The 16,490-nt window shown below is 42.3% G+C and overlaps 3 protein-coding genes across 3 annotated transcripts in view; 1 reads left to right on the forward strand and 2 right to left on the reverse strand.

Annotated features, from left to right (window-relative positions):
• The window catches only part of LOC135081384 (myotubularin-related protein 5-like), an 86,151-nt gene that overhangs the window by 26,164 nt on the left and 43,497 nt on the right, over nt 1–16,490 (forward strand). The window lies entirely within an intron of this gene.
• On the reverse strand, nt 1,725–4,053 carry LOC135081258 (uncharacterized). The gene is made up of 4 exons (XM_063976000.1): nt 3,975–4,053; nt 3,400–3,555; nt 2,942–3,106; nt 1,725–1,919 (listed from the first exon to the last, which is right to left on the reverse strand). The coding sequence occupies exons 1-4, from the start codon at nt 4,041–4,043 to the stop codon at nt 1,749–1,751; spliced, it is 561 nt and encodes a 186-aa protein (XP_063832070.1). The 5' UTR covers nt 4,044–4,053; the 3' UTR covers nt 1,725–1,748.
• Nucleotides 6,710–16,221, reverse strand: LOC135081114 (uncharacterized). The gene is made up of 4 exons (XM_063975857.1): nt 16,114–16,221; nt 8,237–8,392; nt 7,549–7,710; nt 6,710–6,934 (listed from the first exon to the last, which is right to left on the reverse strand). Exons 1-4 carry the CDS (start codon nt 16,189–16,191, stop codon nt 6,746–6,748), a joined length of 585 nt encoding a protein of 194 aa, XP_063831927.1. The 5' UTR covers nt 16,192–16,221; the 3' UTR covers nt 6,710–6,745.

The raw sequence follows: 16,490 nt of genomic DNA on the forward strand, positions 1-16,490 counted from the left end.
AAAGTATTTTTCCCGTCGCTTTTACATTCTCATTCGTTGATAGACTTGCATGTACTAAACTAACGAAATTAAAGTTTTTTTATGTTAAAAATTACGTAAATTTGTAGTTGAAAATGAAGAATAAAACAAAGCGTAGCGCTCGACGTCATTCGATAGACGCGTAGACGTATTGCTTGACTGTGATTGGTCAGTCTCGCCGCGCGGGGCAGCGCCAGTGTCTCCATATACACGATAATTACCGTAGATGCACCGTAATCAGGTCATTTTCTACCGTCAAGGTAATAATGTATTACCGTGTCATAAATCACCGTATTAGAATTATGAATTACTTTGCTGTATTATATTCATGGTATAGATACATACCTACATACAAACAACAGGCAACACTGCCGAGAGACCGAGGGAATCCCACAATATTCTAAAAGTCGATCTCTACCAACAAACATCGGCAATCTAGTCTCAACCTTATTTAAGCCAACTAACGACATGTTGTCAAAAATGAATAAATCTATTTACGAAAAAGATACTGTGGTACTAGGAGAGTCTGATTCAGAATAATATTAATGTTAAATTGTATATTTCACGTGAAATGAAACAAAACAAAAAAAAATATTGTGTTTTGTTTCATTTCATAATAATATTGTATTTTTTCCTTTGATAAATTACACGGTAAATTACACGGTATATTTTAGTAGATTCACCGTAATTTGTAATTTGCAACACGGTAACTCACGATTTACATATGGAGACACTGGGCAGCGCCTTTGTTGCTAGGTCGCTCGCGCCTCGCGTTGCTCGGGTCTCGCGCGCGCGGCCATCGGCCAGTTCGGTTTCTTCGGTCGTCGAATGCGCTTGCGACTTTTGATTGTTTTCTCGTGCGGATAGTTAGTGTGTGAATTGTGGTGTGAACGTGTAATAGTGAGTGTGGTATTAGTGAATGAGTGTTAGAAAGATGCCTAACCATACGTACAGTGCTCGTGAGTACGTAAACATGGTTTACTGTTATGGGAGGGCACGTGGAAACGCATCTGAAGCCCTGCGGGCTGTAGGTATCGGGCTGAACATCCTACAGCGCACCACCGTACTGATGCACGTATTTTTGTTCTGGTTGTACAACGTCTGTTGGACAATCAGCCGATTGTGCCTCCGTCCGCCTCGTCTAGGCGTGTATTGTGTCGTGTTTGAGGAACTTAAATACCGGACTGTACGTGAAGGAATACTGGAGCGCGTACATCAAAACACGCTTTACCGGGCACGCGTTTGCTTGCACGTGGAAGGCCGTTCAGTTCGAGCCACAACTTGTCCGGTTGGAGCGGCCGATTCCAGACGACGTCGAAGGGGATTAGTCGGTAAGTACTTAGTTCTAATCCTAAACAAATGCTAAAGGAATGTGTTTTTTAAATGTAGGAAGTGAATAATCTGGTAATTTTGTGTACAAAATACTTCTGCGGTCGCGGTAGGTAGTGGCGGGAAAGCGCGTACGCTCCAATACAATCACACACACATAGGCACGGTCATTGCGTTGCGTGGTGCGCTGTACATTGCGGGCTGCGGAATATTGTATTTTTTTTAATCGTAAAAATAAAAAATATTTCCCACCAATAATATTTTGTAATATTACTTGGTTGGGTGTACAGAATGCGTAGTTTCAGTCTTCGTGATAGGTTTTTTTACACCCTGTATAGATGCCTTGGATATTATAATTAAAAATAAGACTACAGCCATGAAGTTTTTATTGACAAATATATTTATCCTAAGTTGACCAAGTCGTCGCGATTCTCGAAGTTAACGGTGAGGTGTACGCAGCCGATGTCCTCGTCTCCGTCCATTATGTACAGATCGACGCCAAACTGGCCGTACATGCCTTGCTCGGGCAGCTCCGCGTAATTGAACACGTAGTTTGATATCGTGTGGTTGCCCTGCACACGGGAAACAAACAATCATTACTTTTCAACCGACTTCAAAAAAGGAGGAGGTTCTCAATTCGACCCGTATGTTTTTTTTTTCCTACGTTTGTTACGCGATAACTCCGCCAATTATGAACCGATTTGAACAAATCTTTTTTCGGCGTATAAGTAATACCTCAAGGGTGGTCCCATTTAAATTTAATAATAGAAAAAACAACCCCCAAGGGTGGAAAATTGGGGATGAAATTTTTTATACGCAATATCTCCGCCGATTATAAATCAATTTGAACGATTATTTTTTTGTTGAATAGGTATTATTAAAAGGGTGGTTTCATGCGAATTTGAAGAAAATATTTCACCCCCAAGGGTGGAAAATTTTCCCCAATTGGGGATGAACTTTTTTATACGCAATATTTTTAATTTTTAGTTTTTTTTGTGTTCACGCATTTGAAGTCGGTTTTATTTTTTTTAAAAGTTAATTATATGATTAGCCTTTATGGAGGATTTGGCCTACACTACCTCCCCTACATTCCCCCTCCCCTATATTCACCTTTCCCTACACTCCCTCATTTACATTCGGCTTCCCCTACATCCTCCTTCCCCTACATATCCCCTCTCCTACATTCCCCTCCCCTACATTCCCCTCCCCTACACTCTCTCTCCCTTACATTTGCCTTCCCGTACATCCTCCCTCCCATACATTCGTCCTCCTCTACATTCCACTTCCCCTACATTCTCCCATCCTTACATTTCTAAACTTACATATCAAAATTGATTCGATCTCTATACTCGTATCTATTGATGAATCTACGTAAAATGTTGAGGGTAAAATTAAGATATGTATTATAAAAGCACAGCAGTGCACCATTTCAGTTTTTTTAAATATAAAAAGGAAGTTTGCGTTTGTACTGCACACGCTGGCGCGGCGCGTTGTTCTCAAACATATGAAATCTTATTCGAGCGTCCATAGCGGGCACGCGGACGCCATTATGAACAGTAGTCTATGCCTAATCTAGTAATAACTGCTATATTACCGCAGGAATAGGACATAAGGGTGGGCTCATGCCCATGGAATTGATCAAGCAATCCTCTACGTTTTCTTTGGCGTATTTCTCAGCGAAATTACAGTAGCAGTCGTCTTCCAATACTGCAGTGGGCTTGCAGCCGCCGTCCACGTGTTTGCATATATCAACGCGGACCTGGAACAGAGAAATTTGATTATGAGTACATAGATCCAAGGCTGAGTCATATTTTACCCAACACACTATTGACGACACAAACATATTTAATTAATTAAAATAATGAAATGAAATTGAAATGAAAAAATTTGCCGTCACAAGATTAACTGTACGGTTAAGCTAATTCCCATAGCAGTTGAATTCATCCATTATGTTACACTGTATTTAACGGTTAGCAATGATATTAAAAAATTCGAATTAGCCATATTTCATCACGCTGCTATTTTTAATGAATACTTATCTTTCCAACTCACCCCGAAAGTTTCATCTAGGTCCCTGTCCAAATATATATAGCCGCTGAAGCCATCATGGGTCCGGTTGACCTTCCTCCGGTTAAAAACAAACTGGAACGGGTATTTTTCGTTGTCGACACATTGCTCCACGTGGATAACCATCCAGCTGCCCGGGCCCTGGGGAAAATGATCAAGATTTTATTTCTTATCATCATCGTCATCATTGGTCCAGGATGTGCGTCGCGGTAAGCTTTTATCGCGCCATTTTATCGATTTTACTCGATAAGCTCATACATTTGTCGTCTAAAATCATCGATAAGACTTTATCACAGCGCGCATTCAGCCCTGCTGGAGGACTATTCTTATACCAAAATCAAAAGGCAGGATTTATCCTACACTTCCATTCTTCTATGCTGGGGGCCTGATTTTCGTATATTTCTCCCTTAGTCGCTTCTTTCTTACAGTAATTTCATGCATATGACTGTTTTCTCTGTAACATTTCATGCACAAGTTACTTTAAAGTTTTCTCTATAATGCTTACAGAGCAGATTTAAATAATATAAACATGTAATGTCCCAGAATTGAATATAACCTACCACCAAGACTGATGGTAGCACACAAATACAGCAAGGTATCAGAATTGCGAAAACCCAATACTTTAACATGTTATGAACCGCTGTCTGTCGTAGAATAACTAAAACACAAAATTGTGTGTTTTTATATGTTCGATACAAACAAGCGATGTTGTTGAGATCTTCGATATCAGGCGACACGCAGTATAAAATATGTTTTAATGATAAAATTGTGCATTTATTCACGCATTATTAACAAGTATATTCGTGATAAAGCTTCATTTGTAGATATTTATCGGTCCGGCATTATTTTTATAGTGCACTAGCGCATCTTTATGTGTGAGGAAAATTGATATCAAAGCAGAACCTCCCAAGACTTGTCATTTCATGAGATTGGTTCGTAAATATGTAGGTATCCCAGATCTTAAGTTAGGCAATATTCTACACTCTACATGATTGTACAAATGTATTGGACAATGTATAATAAAATGATATCTATTCAGTATTCATCTAGTCCCGCGAGGTTGCTGGTTTTTACAAATAACCCTATATAGAATGGTGAAATAAAAATCCTCAATGGATGAATTGGAGTTTTTTATCATTGATCAAACATACAGTGTGGATTCTACTACTAAAATACAATAATATTTTTTACAGAACCAATATCAAATTCTCAATTAAATTCCCATCCCCATACTAAATGAGTGATTGCTCATGATAATTTATATGGAAAAGTATATTTGAGGCACAAATTAAATTCAAAACTTTGTGATTGAGGTAGGTTGCGGTAAGGTCGCGTACAAAACGCGCATGAAAAGCGTCTGAAACAATGTATTTTGCATGGTCATATTGGTCATGGTTACCGTCAAAACATCCGTAATAGAGCTCTGTGATTGGTTTGTGTGTATCATTCTACCACTCAAGTTATGTCTATGAATAGGTCTTTGGAACCCTGTGCGTCCACGCGCACTGTGACTTGTGAGACCACATAGTAATTGTTTGTGAATAATACGGGTGAAAGTAATCTGTGATAACTTTTAAATCCTTGAATTTTTAGCGCTTGTTCCCAACCAGTCACACCGAAACGTGTAACACTGTTCGTTTCAGCCAAATGACGTCCACTGCTGGACAAAGGCCTCCCTCATGACGATCGGTCCTGTCACCTCCCGCGACCTTCACCAGATCTTCTGTCCACCTAGTGGGGGGCCTGCCCACACTACGTCTTCCGGCTCGTGGTCGCCACTCGAGAACTTTTCTGCCCCAGCGGCCATGAGCTCTGAGAGCTATGTGTCCCGCCCACTGCCACTTGACTTTAGCGATTCTTCTGTCATTTAGTGGAAACTTTTAAATCCTCGACTTTTTAAGCGCTTCTTCCCATCCAGTCACACCGAAACGTGGCTTATTCCACTATTACAGTGAACTTTTTGTTCACTAATCCTCGTTAACGCCAAATGGAGCTTATAATGGGGAATAATGAACTAAAAAGTTCATTAATCCCCGTTATTATTAGGATTTTATTTTGAACGTAATGGGGATTAATGAACTTTTTAGTTCTTTTTAGTATAACACTGTTACTCGTTGGAAAAAATCCCATCGAGTCACGCTGTTACTCGTTAGGTCAATTTTGTTTACGTATTTTCTCAACTGGTCACACTGTAACCTGTATTTTATTATAGTCAGCTTTAGATTAGGTAAAATTTTTATTTTTGTACATTATTTCTTAATATTTTTAACGAGATCTCATATATTATGACATCAAAAGTATTTAATGTGTGAACCGTTGTTAAGATAGGTAAACAAATGTCCCAACGAGTGACAGTGTGACTTTATGATATTTTTTTCCCACGTGTTCACGTAGTTTCGGGTCTATCTGGCATTATTGCTCATGCTGGCGTTTCGCTTTGCGTGAGAGGGATTTCGATTCGAAACTACGGATAACGTTTTTCGGAGTAACCCTGCTGCGCATTTACATCGATTCTGCATCGTGATTGTATCGCTGCTTTTAGTAACGCGTATATTTTTTGCCTTCAAATACTGATTTATCTATCAAAATGGGATAAAATAAACGTCGAAATCAGATTAATACATTATTTTATTTTAACTTTATTCAATCCTCCTCATCCACGTCGTCACCGTCGCAAGCGCCATCAATCTCGCGGAACTCCACGTTGAAGGTCACGCAGCCGACCTCCTGCTGGTCCTTGATCAGGTACGCCGTCGCCCCGAACTTGCCGTACACCCCGTAAGTCGGCAGCTGGCAGTTGTTACGGTTTGATGCAAGTGTACGAGAACTATCAGCTTGCTTATATAGTATTCTGCTGTATTCTATTCTTTTCTTAATATTGTTATGCTGCAACTTTACTCTTCATGTGTGTTAAGTGTATGCAAATAAATGATTTATCTATCTATCAGCAACCGCGCGATTATCGCTATGTCTGAACCAGGCCTAAGTGTTATTTTAGAGAAATGTGGGCAGTGGGCGGGACACATAGCTCGTAGAGACGATGGCTGTTGGGGCAGGAAAGTTCTCGAGTGGCGACCACGGGCTGGAAGACGTAGCGTGGGCAGGCATCCTACTAGGTGGACCGACGATCTGGTAAGGGTCGCGGGAAGAGCCTGGATGCGGGCAGCGCAGGACCGTTCATTATGGAAAACCTTGGGGGAGGCCTTTGTCCAGCAGTGGACGTCATTTGGCTGAAACGAATGAACGAACTATGCTTTTTTGTTATCTTCAGAATGGGACAAAATAAGACTCAAAATCACATTAAAACACTTGTATTATCAATTCTATAAACTCAATCCTCCTCATCCACGTCGTCACCGTCGCAAGCGCCGTCTATCTCGCGGAACTCCACGTTGAAGGTCACGCAGCCGACCTCCTGCTGGTCCTTGATCAGGTACGCCGTAGCCCCGAACTTGCCGTACACCCCGTCAGTCGGCAGCTGGCAGTAGTTGAACTTGTATTCGTTGATTGAATACGTGCCCTGCAAAATATATGTACCTCTTTTAGTCATCGGTTGTCTTAGACTCCCTGCAGACAACAGACTTTTTGTCGGCTCATAGTTTAGTCGGGCTGTTAATCAACGGGACTATTCCCACCTATCGTTCCCACCGCTGCAACTCCTGTGTAGCCAGGATCTACAGATTGACCGCCAATAAAAACCCAACCCGTGAAGGTCAAGTAATCAGTGAAAATGTATGGAAGTGCGCACATTACTCTGATTTTGTATCGGCCGATTCTCCATACGAATTGGCAGCCGACCACAACATCAGCTGATTAAAAGTCTAGTTTGCAGGGAGTCTTGTAAATTACACGCAGCAGAAGGCGATATGTCACCGCGACATCTGGAGTCCTATCATCACTGCGACTGGTATTAAACTATTGTAGTCGTCCTTCGATTATGATTCGCTTCAACAGGGCTACTCTGAAACGCTGTTCACGTAGTTTCGGGTCTATCTGGCATCGTCGCTCATGCTGGCATTTCGCTTTGCCTGAGAGGATGGCAACATTCGAAACTTCGGATAAGGTTTTTCGGAGTAACCCCGCAGAGTTCTGCATCTATAAGGTAGTGCAGGATCTTTTGCATTAGGTACTTACTGCATCTAACGGGAACTTTGGGGGGTCAGTGCCAGCCATTTTCAGCGCCTCTTCCACGTTTTCCTTCGCGTATTTCTCGCAGAAATGGATGAAACTTTCGTCGCTTAGGACTTGGTACGGCTTGCAGCCACCGTCCACGCACTTGGTTAAATCTATGCGAATCTGGGAACACGAGGACAAACATATTTCAATGTATATTACCTTTCCATCATGAAATTTGTGACGTACGGCGGAACTATACGAGTACTATTTCTGTTAACAACTCTCATTTGTGTGCTGTCAACGTGCAACATGTAAAATGGTTAAAATTACACCTTGATGTTTATTACAAAGGTGGTCCTTCGAGCCACATATAAACTTAAAATATTTTCGTCATTTCGTTTAAAAGTGATTACCGCTATAATATTATTTGAGTGCGCAGTTATTAATTTAATCAGTCAGAGCCGTTCCATGGAAGACAAATAGGAGAGAATAAGTTTTGTTACTTTACTGTTATATCTCAATATCAATATTATAAAGATAAAGACACAGTTTGCGAATTTGAAATAAATAATCTCTGGAATTATTGAACTCATTTTAAAAATTCTTTGAAGTAGCAGACTATATTTCTGTGACAAGAGCGAAATTCACGTAAGCGAATCCGCGGTTAAAAGCTAGTAACAGCAATAATCGCCTTTGATTAACTTACGGCATAGGTCTCGTCTAAGGGATTCTTTAGACTTATATTGGCGTTGTAGCAGTCCTGGTCCCGCGTCAGTTTCTTCCGTTGTATGAAGTACTGCTGCTCGTACTGGTCGTTGTTATCGCACTGTGCGATGCTGAGCACGTACCATCTGCCGGGACCCTGGCCAAAGGGAAACAGTCCATATTCATTAAAATTATATAATTTTATTGTGGTTAAGTCATTGAAGTAATATTACTACGTATAGAACAGACATCGCGAACAAAATATGTACAGTGCGGGGTGCGGGGCGGGAATTTGACGGACAGCTGTCAGTCTAATCCATGACTATCAAGTTTCATAATTTATGGCGATAAAATCTGCACCAGAAAATGTCGTACTTCATTGATAGGATTGCACGAATAGTGACGTTCCTGCGGTCGCCTCATCATAGACATTGTGAAACGATTGTGAAAATAAACAAATCGGCTAAATTGTGTTAAATTTTCATGGTGCTCAATAGCAAAAAGGTTCAGCTACTTACATTATTTTCTTTTATTTCCTGTAATGTAATCTAAGCTCCCCTCCCTTACACTAAAATTAGCCCTCCTAGACAAGTGACAAAACGTAGCAGTTGAAACATTCGAAATCACTTCGCTCTGCCGTTTTTTGGTGTTAGTTACTTCACTCTGTGATGCGATTTTAAAATTACAACTGGCGATTCCGAATTCACAACTGAGGGGACTAAGGCTAATCGTGTTACTTGTGTTACAAGTGCGTATGGGCTTCATACTGATGCTTTTAAGCCATTAATTATTTTTCTTCCCGATTAAAATCTAATGTAATCGATAATCGCCTTGAGAATCGTTAACTGGTATTTTCTAATTCGATAAAAAAATTACCCATCTCTAGTTTAAAACTGTCATCCAACAGCGCATGAAATATTATGAGTTATAGATAATGATACCATTACAGAGGCGACACTTCGTTTACGTTTAGTTTCTGCCTATTGAATTGGATACTGTAAGGAAACATCGTCATCATCATTTTAGCTACTGGACGTCCACTGCTGAACAAAGGCCTCCTCTAATGATTTCTACATCGCCCAGTTGATAGTGGCCTGCACCCAGCGTCTTCCTGCTATCTTCAGTCAGTCCATCTTGAGATTTTGGAAAAATTCCCACTCGTCACGGTAGGAACAAAGCTAGGGATGACCCACGCCTTCACTCCAGAACCAATAAAATAACTGAAAGTCAGAAACTTTAAGTTATTTTATTGTCTCTTTAGGTGTGGTGAGATAGGTGATGCTCGTAAATAAATGCAACTCACGGTTTAAATGCTATATTGTACATCCACAATGTTCTCAGCACAATGTATATAGTTCAGAAGGCACAATAGAATAAGAAGAGCACATACACACGCGGAAAATAGTTCCATAAAGCACAGAAAGTCAATAGGAAGGAAGTATATAAGCGAAAGTAGAAGTATATGAGCAAATAACAGATCGATAGTTAAAGCGGTTAGTAAGAGCGGCGTGCGCTTCGCGTCGTAGCAGGAATCCGACTGGCGGGGGGACGCGCGGGCGCCGCCGTGCGCTCGGCAGGTATATAACGCTTATGTACGACGCGGAACTAGTCCGGCCGAAAGGTCGATACGCGTATCGATACCGATATCGACAAACTAGTACGCATCGCAGGGTGTATGTGATTATAAGTAAATGTGTTAAGTAGAAATAGATATTGTGTGGATTATAATAAATATAAATAAATAAATTTAATAGTGTAGATAATAATAAGTTGCCTACAGCACCCCCCTCCAGAGACCGTCAAGGTCGATAATAGTCCGGAAATTGTACACGACGTCCAGATCGTGTAATGAATTCCTTTTGTTGAATGATGGTTGGGGGTTCATTGTCGAAATTCGGTTCCCTTTTATCATCAGACAGTAAAAAGGCTGGTTTGATACGGTTTATTGATACCGTGGCCTCCTTACCATTGAGTATTATTTTAAAAACTTTGTCGCCTCTTGTCAGGACTTTATGTGGGCCTGAATATGCTGGAGTTAGTGAACCACGTGAGGCATCTTCTCGAAGGAAGATATGGTCACTAGTGGCCAATTCTTTATAAACAAATACCTTTGGCTCACCGTGTCGAGAAGTAGGAACAGGGCGTAGCTTTTCAGCGAAATTGTGAATTCGAGCGATGAATTCTGACATATCGGTCGTCACAGGAGTAGTCGGCTCAAAGAATTCGCCGGGAAGCCTTAAGGACTCACCGTACACTAATTCGGCTGATGAAGTCTGCAAATCTTCCTTGAATGCTGTTCTCACGCCCAGCAGTACCCAAGGGAGAGATTCAGTCCACCTGCTATCGGCGTGGCAGACTATTGCCGCTTTGAGTTGCCTGTGGAAACGCTCGACTAGGCCGTTGCACGCCGGGTGATATGCTGTCGTTCGCTTGTGTTCAAATCCTGCCATTCGAGACAGACATTGAAACAAGCAAGACTCGAATTGACGCCCTCTGTCAGTCGTTATGTCTGTTGGGCAGCCGAATCTCGAGATCCAGCCTGATAACAAGGCCTTTGATACGGTCTCCGCTGTAATGTCTTCTATCGGTATTGCCTCTGGCCATCGCGTAAAGCGATCAATGGCAGTTAAGCAGTACCGATAGCCTTGCGACAGCGGGAGTGGGCCAATGAGATCCATGTGAATGTGCTTGAATCTCGCGCGTGGTAGGTGGTACGTACCGACTGGAGCATTGACGTGTCTGGTAACTTTGGCACGTTGACATTGGAGGCAAGCACGAGCCCAATCTCTGCAGTCCTTTCTGACGCCCGGCCAGACGAAGCGTTCTGCAACCAATTTTGCCGAAGCGTTGGCGCCAGGGTGGCTCAATGAGTGGAGGCTATTAAATACTTGCCTGCGGAAAAAAGATGTAACAAAAGGCCTGGGAGTTGGTGTGCTGACATCGCAGTACAAGGTATTACAACTTCCAGGTACTTGTCGCTTTTCTAAGCGCAGAGATGAACCTCCGTCTATTAAAGTTCGGAGTTCCGGATCTGAGGCTTGGGCTTGGGCTAATGACTCGAGGTTGACTGGTTCGCTCAACTCATCGATACGCGATAGGGTATCGGCGACGACATTGTCTTTGCCTGATATATGTCGTATATCGGTCGTGAATTGAGCGATAAAGTCTAGGTGTCTAAACTGCCTAGGCGAACAGTTGGTTTTCCTTTCGTGAAAAGCAAAACTGATCGGCTTATGGTCCGTGTACACAGTGAAATGTCGGGCCTCGAGCATGTGTCTAAAATATTTGATCGCCTCGTAAATGGCTAATAATTCGCGGTCGTAGGGCGAGTATTTTACCTGTGATGGGCTTAATTTCCGGGAGAAAAAAGCTAAGGGTTCCCATTCGCCGTCGTCATTACGCTGCTGGAGCACTGCGCCTAACGCCTTGTCTGATGCGTCAGTGACTAGCGCGAGCTTGGCTGAACAGCTGGGATGGGCTAGTAACGCAGCGTGAGAGAGGCTTTCCTTGCAAGCTTCGAATGCGGCTAGTGTATCTCCCGCCAGGTTGATGGGGTGTGATCCTTTTAACGAGCCTGTCAAAAGAGCATGCAATGGAGCTTGTATTTGGGCAGCCTGCGGAAGAAATCTCCGGTAAAAATTAAGCATACCCAGGAATCGCCTTAATTGTCTCACGTTGGTAGGGGCTGGAAAATCCCTAATGGCCTGCACTTTTGAGTCTAACGGCCTAGTGCCCTTCTCCGAGATAGAATAGCCTAGAAAGGTTACCTCAGGTGCCCCGAAGACGCACTTCGCCGTGTTCACAAGCATGCCGTACTCCTGCAGCCTGGAGAAGATTCTGCGCAAGTGCTCTTCGTGTTCGGCTTCACTTCTAGAGAAGATCAGGAAATCGTCAAGGAACGAGTAAACGAAATCGAGTCCCCGGGTCAACTCATCCACAAACCTTTGGAATGTCTGTCCAGCGTTCCTAAGACCGAACGTCATGAACGGAAATTCGAAGAGTCCAAAGGGTGTGGTAATTGCAGTCTTTGGGATATCGTCAGGGCTGACTGGGATTTGATTGTAAGCCTTGACGAGATCGAGTGTACTGAAGACTTTACAACCTGCTATACTGTGGGCGAAGTCGTGGAGGTGCCTGATTGGATATCTATCAGGCACTGTGCGGGCGTTCAGCATCCTATAATCGCCGCAGGGGCGCCAGCTGTTGTCTTTCTTTGGCGCTAGGTGCAGGGGTGATGACCACGGGCTCTCTGAGGGTCGAGCTGTGCCATTAGCTAGCATAGCTTCAAATTCTTGGCGGGCAATTTTTAGTTTGTCCGGAGCTAGACGGCGGGGGGAAGATGAAACTGGTGGGCCTGGAGTCGTGCGTATGTGGTGTACAGTGTTGTGTGGTGTAGTGCGATGTGTACCAGCTGGTCGAGTTATGTCAGGGAATTCGGCAAGAATTGTGTGATATCGAGTTTCGCCAGTCGAAACCTTTACAGAATGCACATTTTTACATATGGCAAAAGTTGCAACTGTTGCTATTGAAGTAGTGTTATCAATCAAGCGCTTATTGCGACAATCTACAATAAGGTGATAAAAATTTAAAAAGTCTACTCCTATTATGGGCTTAGAAACATCAGCTACTACAAAACGCCAGTTAAAAATTCTACGTAGGCCAAAATCTAAATTAAAATGTATATAACCATACGTTGCAATGTCCGAACCATTGGCAGCACACAAACTGAAGTTGGTCTTGGCACGACGATCTTGAAGGGCCGATCGAGGGAAGACACAGAGGTCGCTTCCGGTGTCGACCAGGAATTGCGTCTTCGTAGTACGATCGGTGATGAATAGGCGACCAGAAGTTGGTGGGCAATCGTCAGTCGCCATTATCGACTGCCCGTTGCATTTCCCGCCTTGTAGTCACAGGGGCGCACGCATTTCTTCGCCTTTTCTCCGAATTTACCATGAAACCAACACAGCGGGTACTTCCGGTAGCTGGAGTCTGAGCGCTGCCTAGACGACGATCTGCTGTTGGAATTATGCGTCGATCGATTTTGAGCTCTGCTGTTTCTTCCTGAAGCCATGTTTTGGAATTGTCGTCTGAGTTCCGCAATTTCGTTTTTGAGGTCGATAAAAACGTTGGGTGTCACATCACTAACAGCGGCAACTCTGGGCGTTGAAGTGGCGAGATCGTTCACGCGGTCTGCGAGGTCGGCGAGATCATCGATACTTGTGTGCGATGGTTGACCTGCCAGCACTGTCTGCACACCGTGTGGTAGTCTGCTGATCCAGATTGTTTTTAGGAAGTCATCTGGGACGTCCACGCCGGCGAGGCTTTTTAGATGGCGGAGGAATTGGGACGGCTTACGGTCCCCCAGTTCCTCGTGCATCATCAACTGCTTTAATTTTTTTTCGTTCGAAGCGGTTAGGCGTTTGATCAATTCCGCTTTCAATTTTCCGTACTTATCTGTGGCTGGTGGGTTTATTATTATGTCTTTCACCTCACGGGAGTACTTGTTGTCGAGCTGGCTTATGACATAATTGAACTTGGTCGCGTCTGCCGTTATTCCACTTATAGAAAACTGTCCTTCCACCTGCGCAAACCATATTTCGGGCTCCTCTGGCCAAAACGGCGGTACTCGAACGGCGACTTTGTAAATTTCCGTTGAGTTTGGTCGGGTCGTGGCGCCATTTTGTTCGGTGGGTCCAAAGTCCGCGGCACCTTGTGCGTCTTGAAATTCTTTCTCCATGTTCAACTCGGGGTCACCAGTTTAGGTGTGGTGAGATAGGTGATGCTCGTAAATAAATGCAACTCACGGTTTAAATGCTATATTGTACATCCACAATGTTCTCAGCACAATGTATATAGTTCAGAAGGCACAATAGAATAAGAAGAGCACATACACACGCGGAAAATAGTTCCATAAAGCACAGAAAGTCAATAGGAAGGAAGTATATAAGCGAAAGTAGAAGTATATGAGCAAATAACAGATCGATAGTTAAAGCGGTTAGTAAGAGCGGCGTGCGCTTCGCGTCGTAGCAGGAATCCGACTGGCGGGGGGACGCGCGGGCGCCGCCGTGCGCTCGGCAGGTATATAACGCTTATGTACGACGCGGAACTAGTCCGGCCGAAAGGTCGATACGCGTATCGATACCGATATCGACAAACTAGTACGCATCGCAGGGTGTATGTGATTATAAGTAAATGTGTTAAGTAGAAATAGATATTGTGTGGATTATAATAAATATAAATAAATAAATTTAATAGTGTAGATAATAATAAGTTGCCTACATCTCTATTGTTAACTATCTCAGTGGTTGAGTACACGTATAATAGCTGTGAGGTAGAAGTTACGGGACTATTCCCACCTCTCCTTTTCACCGCTGCATCTCCTGTGTAGCTAGCACCTAGACTAGTTGATTTAAAGCCAAGGTATATCAGTTTTTAGGTAATGACTTAGTGCATCTAAAAATGTAAAACTTTCTAGTTTTTGTAACATTGAAAAATCTAAAAAGAAGCATCATTTTTTTTACCAAGTGTTTCTAAGAAATTTAAATGGAAGCTTTTGATGACAACGTATTGCTTACTTTTTCAGCTGTCGAACGAATCACTTTTATACTCATAGGTCCTGTACATCGGTAGATTTGGTAAATAAATGAATCCATCCGGACTCAGAAACTAAAAAAATTAAAATAGCTATAATTTTTTAATACTGGATTTGTCGATTAAATTGATCATATTACTGCGCCCTAACGGGTCGGACACTGGTGACCAGACACACTGTACAATTATTATAATTTTAGCCTATCTCGTGAGCTAGGTGTCAATAATTAGGGTGATTTACTAACTAACGAGTCGCATACGAACAACAGCAGTGAGATTCAAACAAGTTTGATCCATGATGCCGCACGACTATTGTGTGAGCCCACCCGTAACCCAAGCTTATTAGCTTAACACAAGGGGCTGGACGGGACTATTAGTAATTTGTGCAATACAAAGTGCTTATAATCTTTAAAAAAATCTTTTTATTGCTGTATTTAACCTTCCTTTCGTATACTAATTTATGCGTCAGTGTCAAGTCTGCGATTTTTATTCTTTGAAATTTTCGTAAAATGGCTGCCGCCGCGGTGACGCCTTGTAATTAACAAATTAAAATTAAATTAGTGTTTTAAAGTGCATAAATGTACAACTTAATGGTAAAAAGTCATTCCTTTATTTTTACTTAATATGTATCTGGAGTTATTTGAAAAGTATTTTCGTCTATAGGATGGCATATTTCAAAAAACAAAACTGCACTCAAGCGTGTTGTCACAGCAACCGCTGAGCACATACTAATTGGATTTCGGTCCGTGGACCTATTTACGTGCCAGAAACAGTCTAGTTGACATGTCTTCTCTAGTACGTAGTACATTATAACTCAATGGGTTAAGTAAACCTCCGCCGTGAGGGTGTATGAGGCGGGTCGTATGAACTGCGCACCCGGCAGCCGTGACGTCACATCGATGCTCTTGTAAGGACGAGGCCAACGCGGGGAGTTATGCGGGCAAGTGGGAATGAGAGTCGCATTCCAGCGAGGTGCGCATTTAGCTCTATCGGGTTGTAATAGTGTACTTCCATGACATAATGCAGATAGATTTTTGTGCCAGAATGACAAACGTGGTTATTTTTTTGTGTTAATTTTTAACATCCACAAAGATTCTAATAAGCTTCACCGTTGACTAAAGGTTTTCTTCTCGTATCTATTCCAACATTGTATAATGATTTCGTTGTTAAAATCACTGATTGAAATTCTCATATTTTAATGGCTCCTAGTCTCCTAGTTTTGGATTTCGCATATTGGCACTTGCCACATGCAAATTATTTAATAAAAAATATTAAATTCTATCTCACAATCATATTATCTCCCATTCCCTTCACAACGATCACCACAGCGGCTAACACAGTACAGCAAACTAGGAATTTGATCATTTTGCCAGCTAGTAACTAAAATAACTGAAATTACGGAGGTCCTACATTGGAATAAATACGCCGTCTCACATGAGAAGTGGCAATTTGATGATATCTAAGTGATTTTATCACAAACGGGTGATGTAAAATGATTTTTTTCCGCTACAATGATTCTGTAGGCAATGACATAAGCACGCAATTCTAGTGTTTACACCATGTTATGTAAAAGCAGCTTGTTAATGTTAGTTCCTGGTCATTATATTTTGTTGCCATCGTTTTTATGGGTTGGGCACAATTTGCTACATATAATTTTTAAACCC

Source organism: Ostrinia nubilalis, chromosome 19, assembly GCF_963855985.1.
Source record: "Ostrinia nubilalis chromosome 19, ilOstNubi1.1, whole genome shotgun sequence".
Classification (NCBI taxonomy): Eukaryota; Metazoa; Arthropoda; class Insecta; order Lepidoptera; family Crambidae; genus Ostrinia; species Ostrinia nubilalis.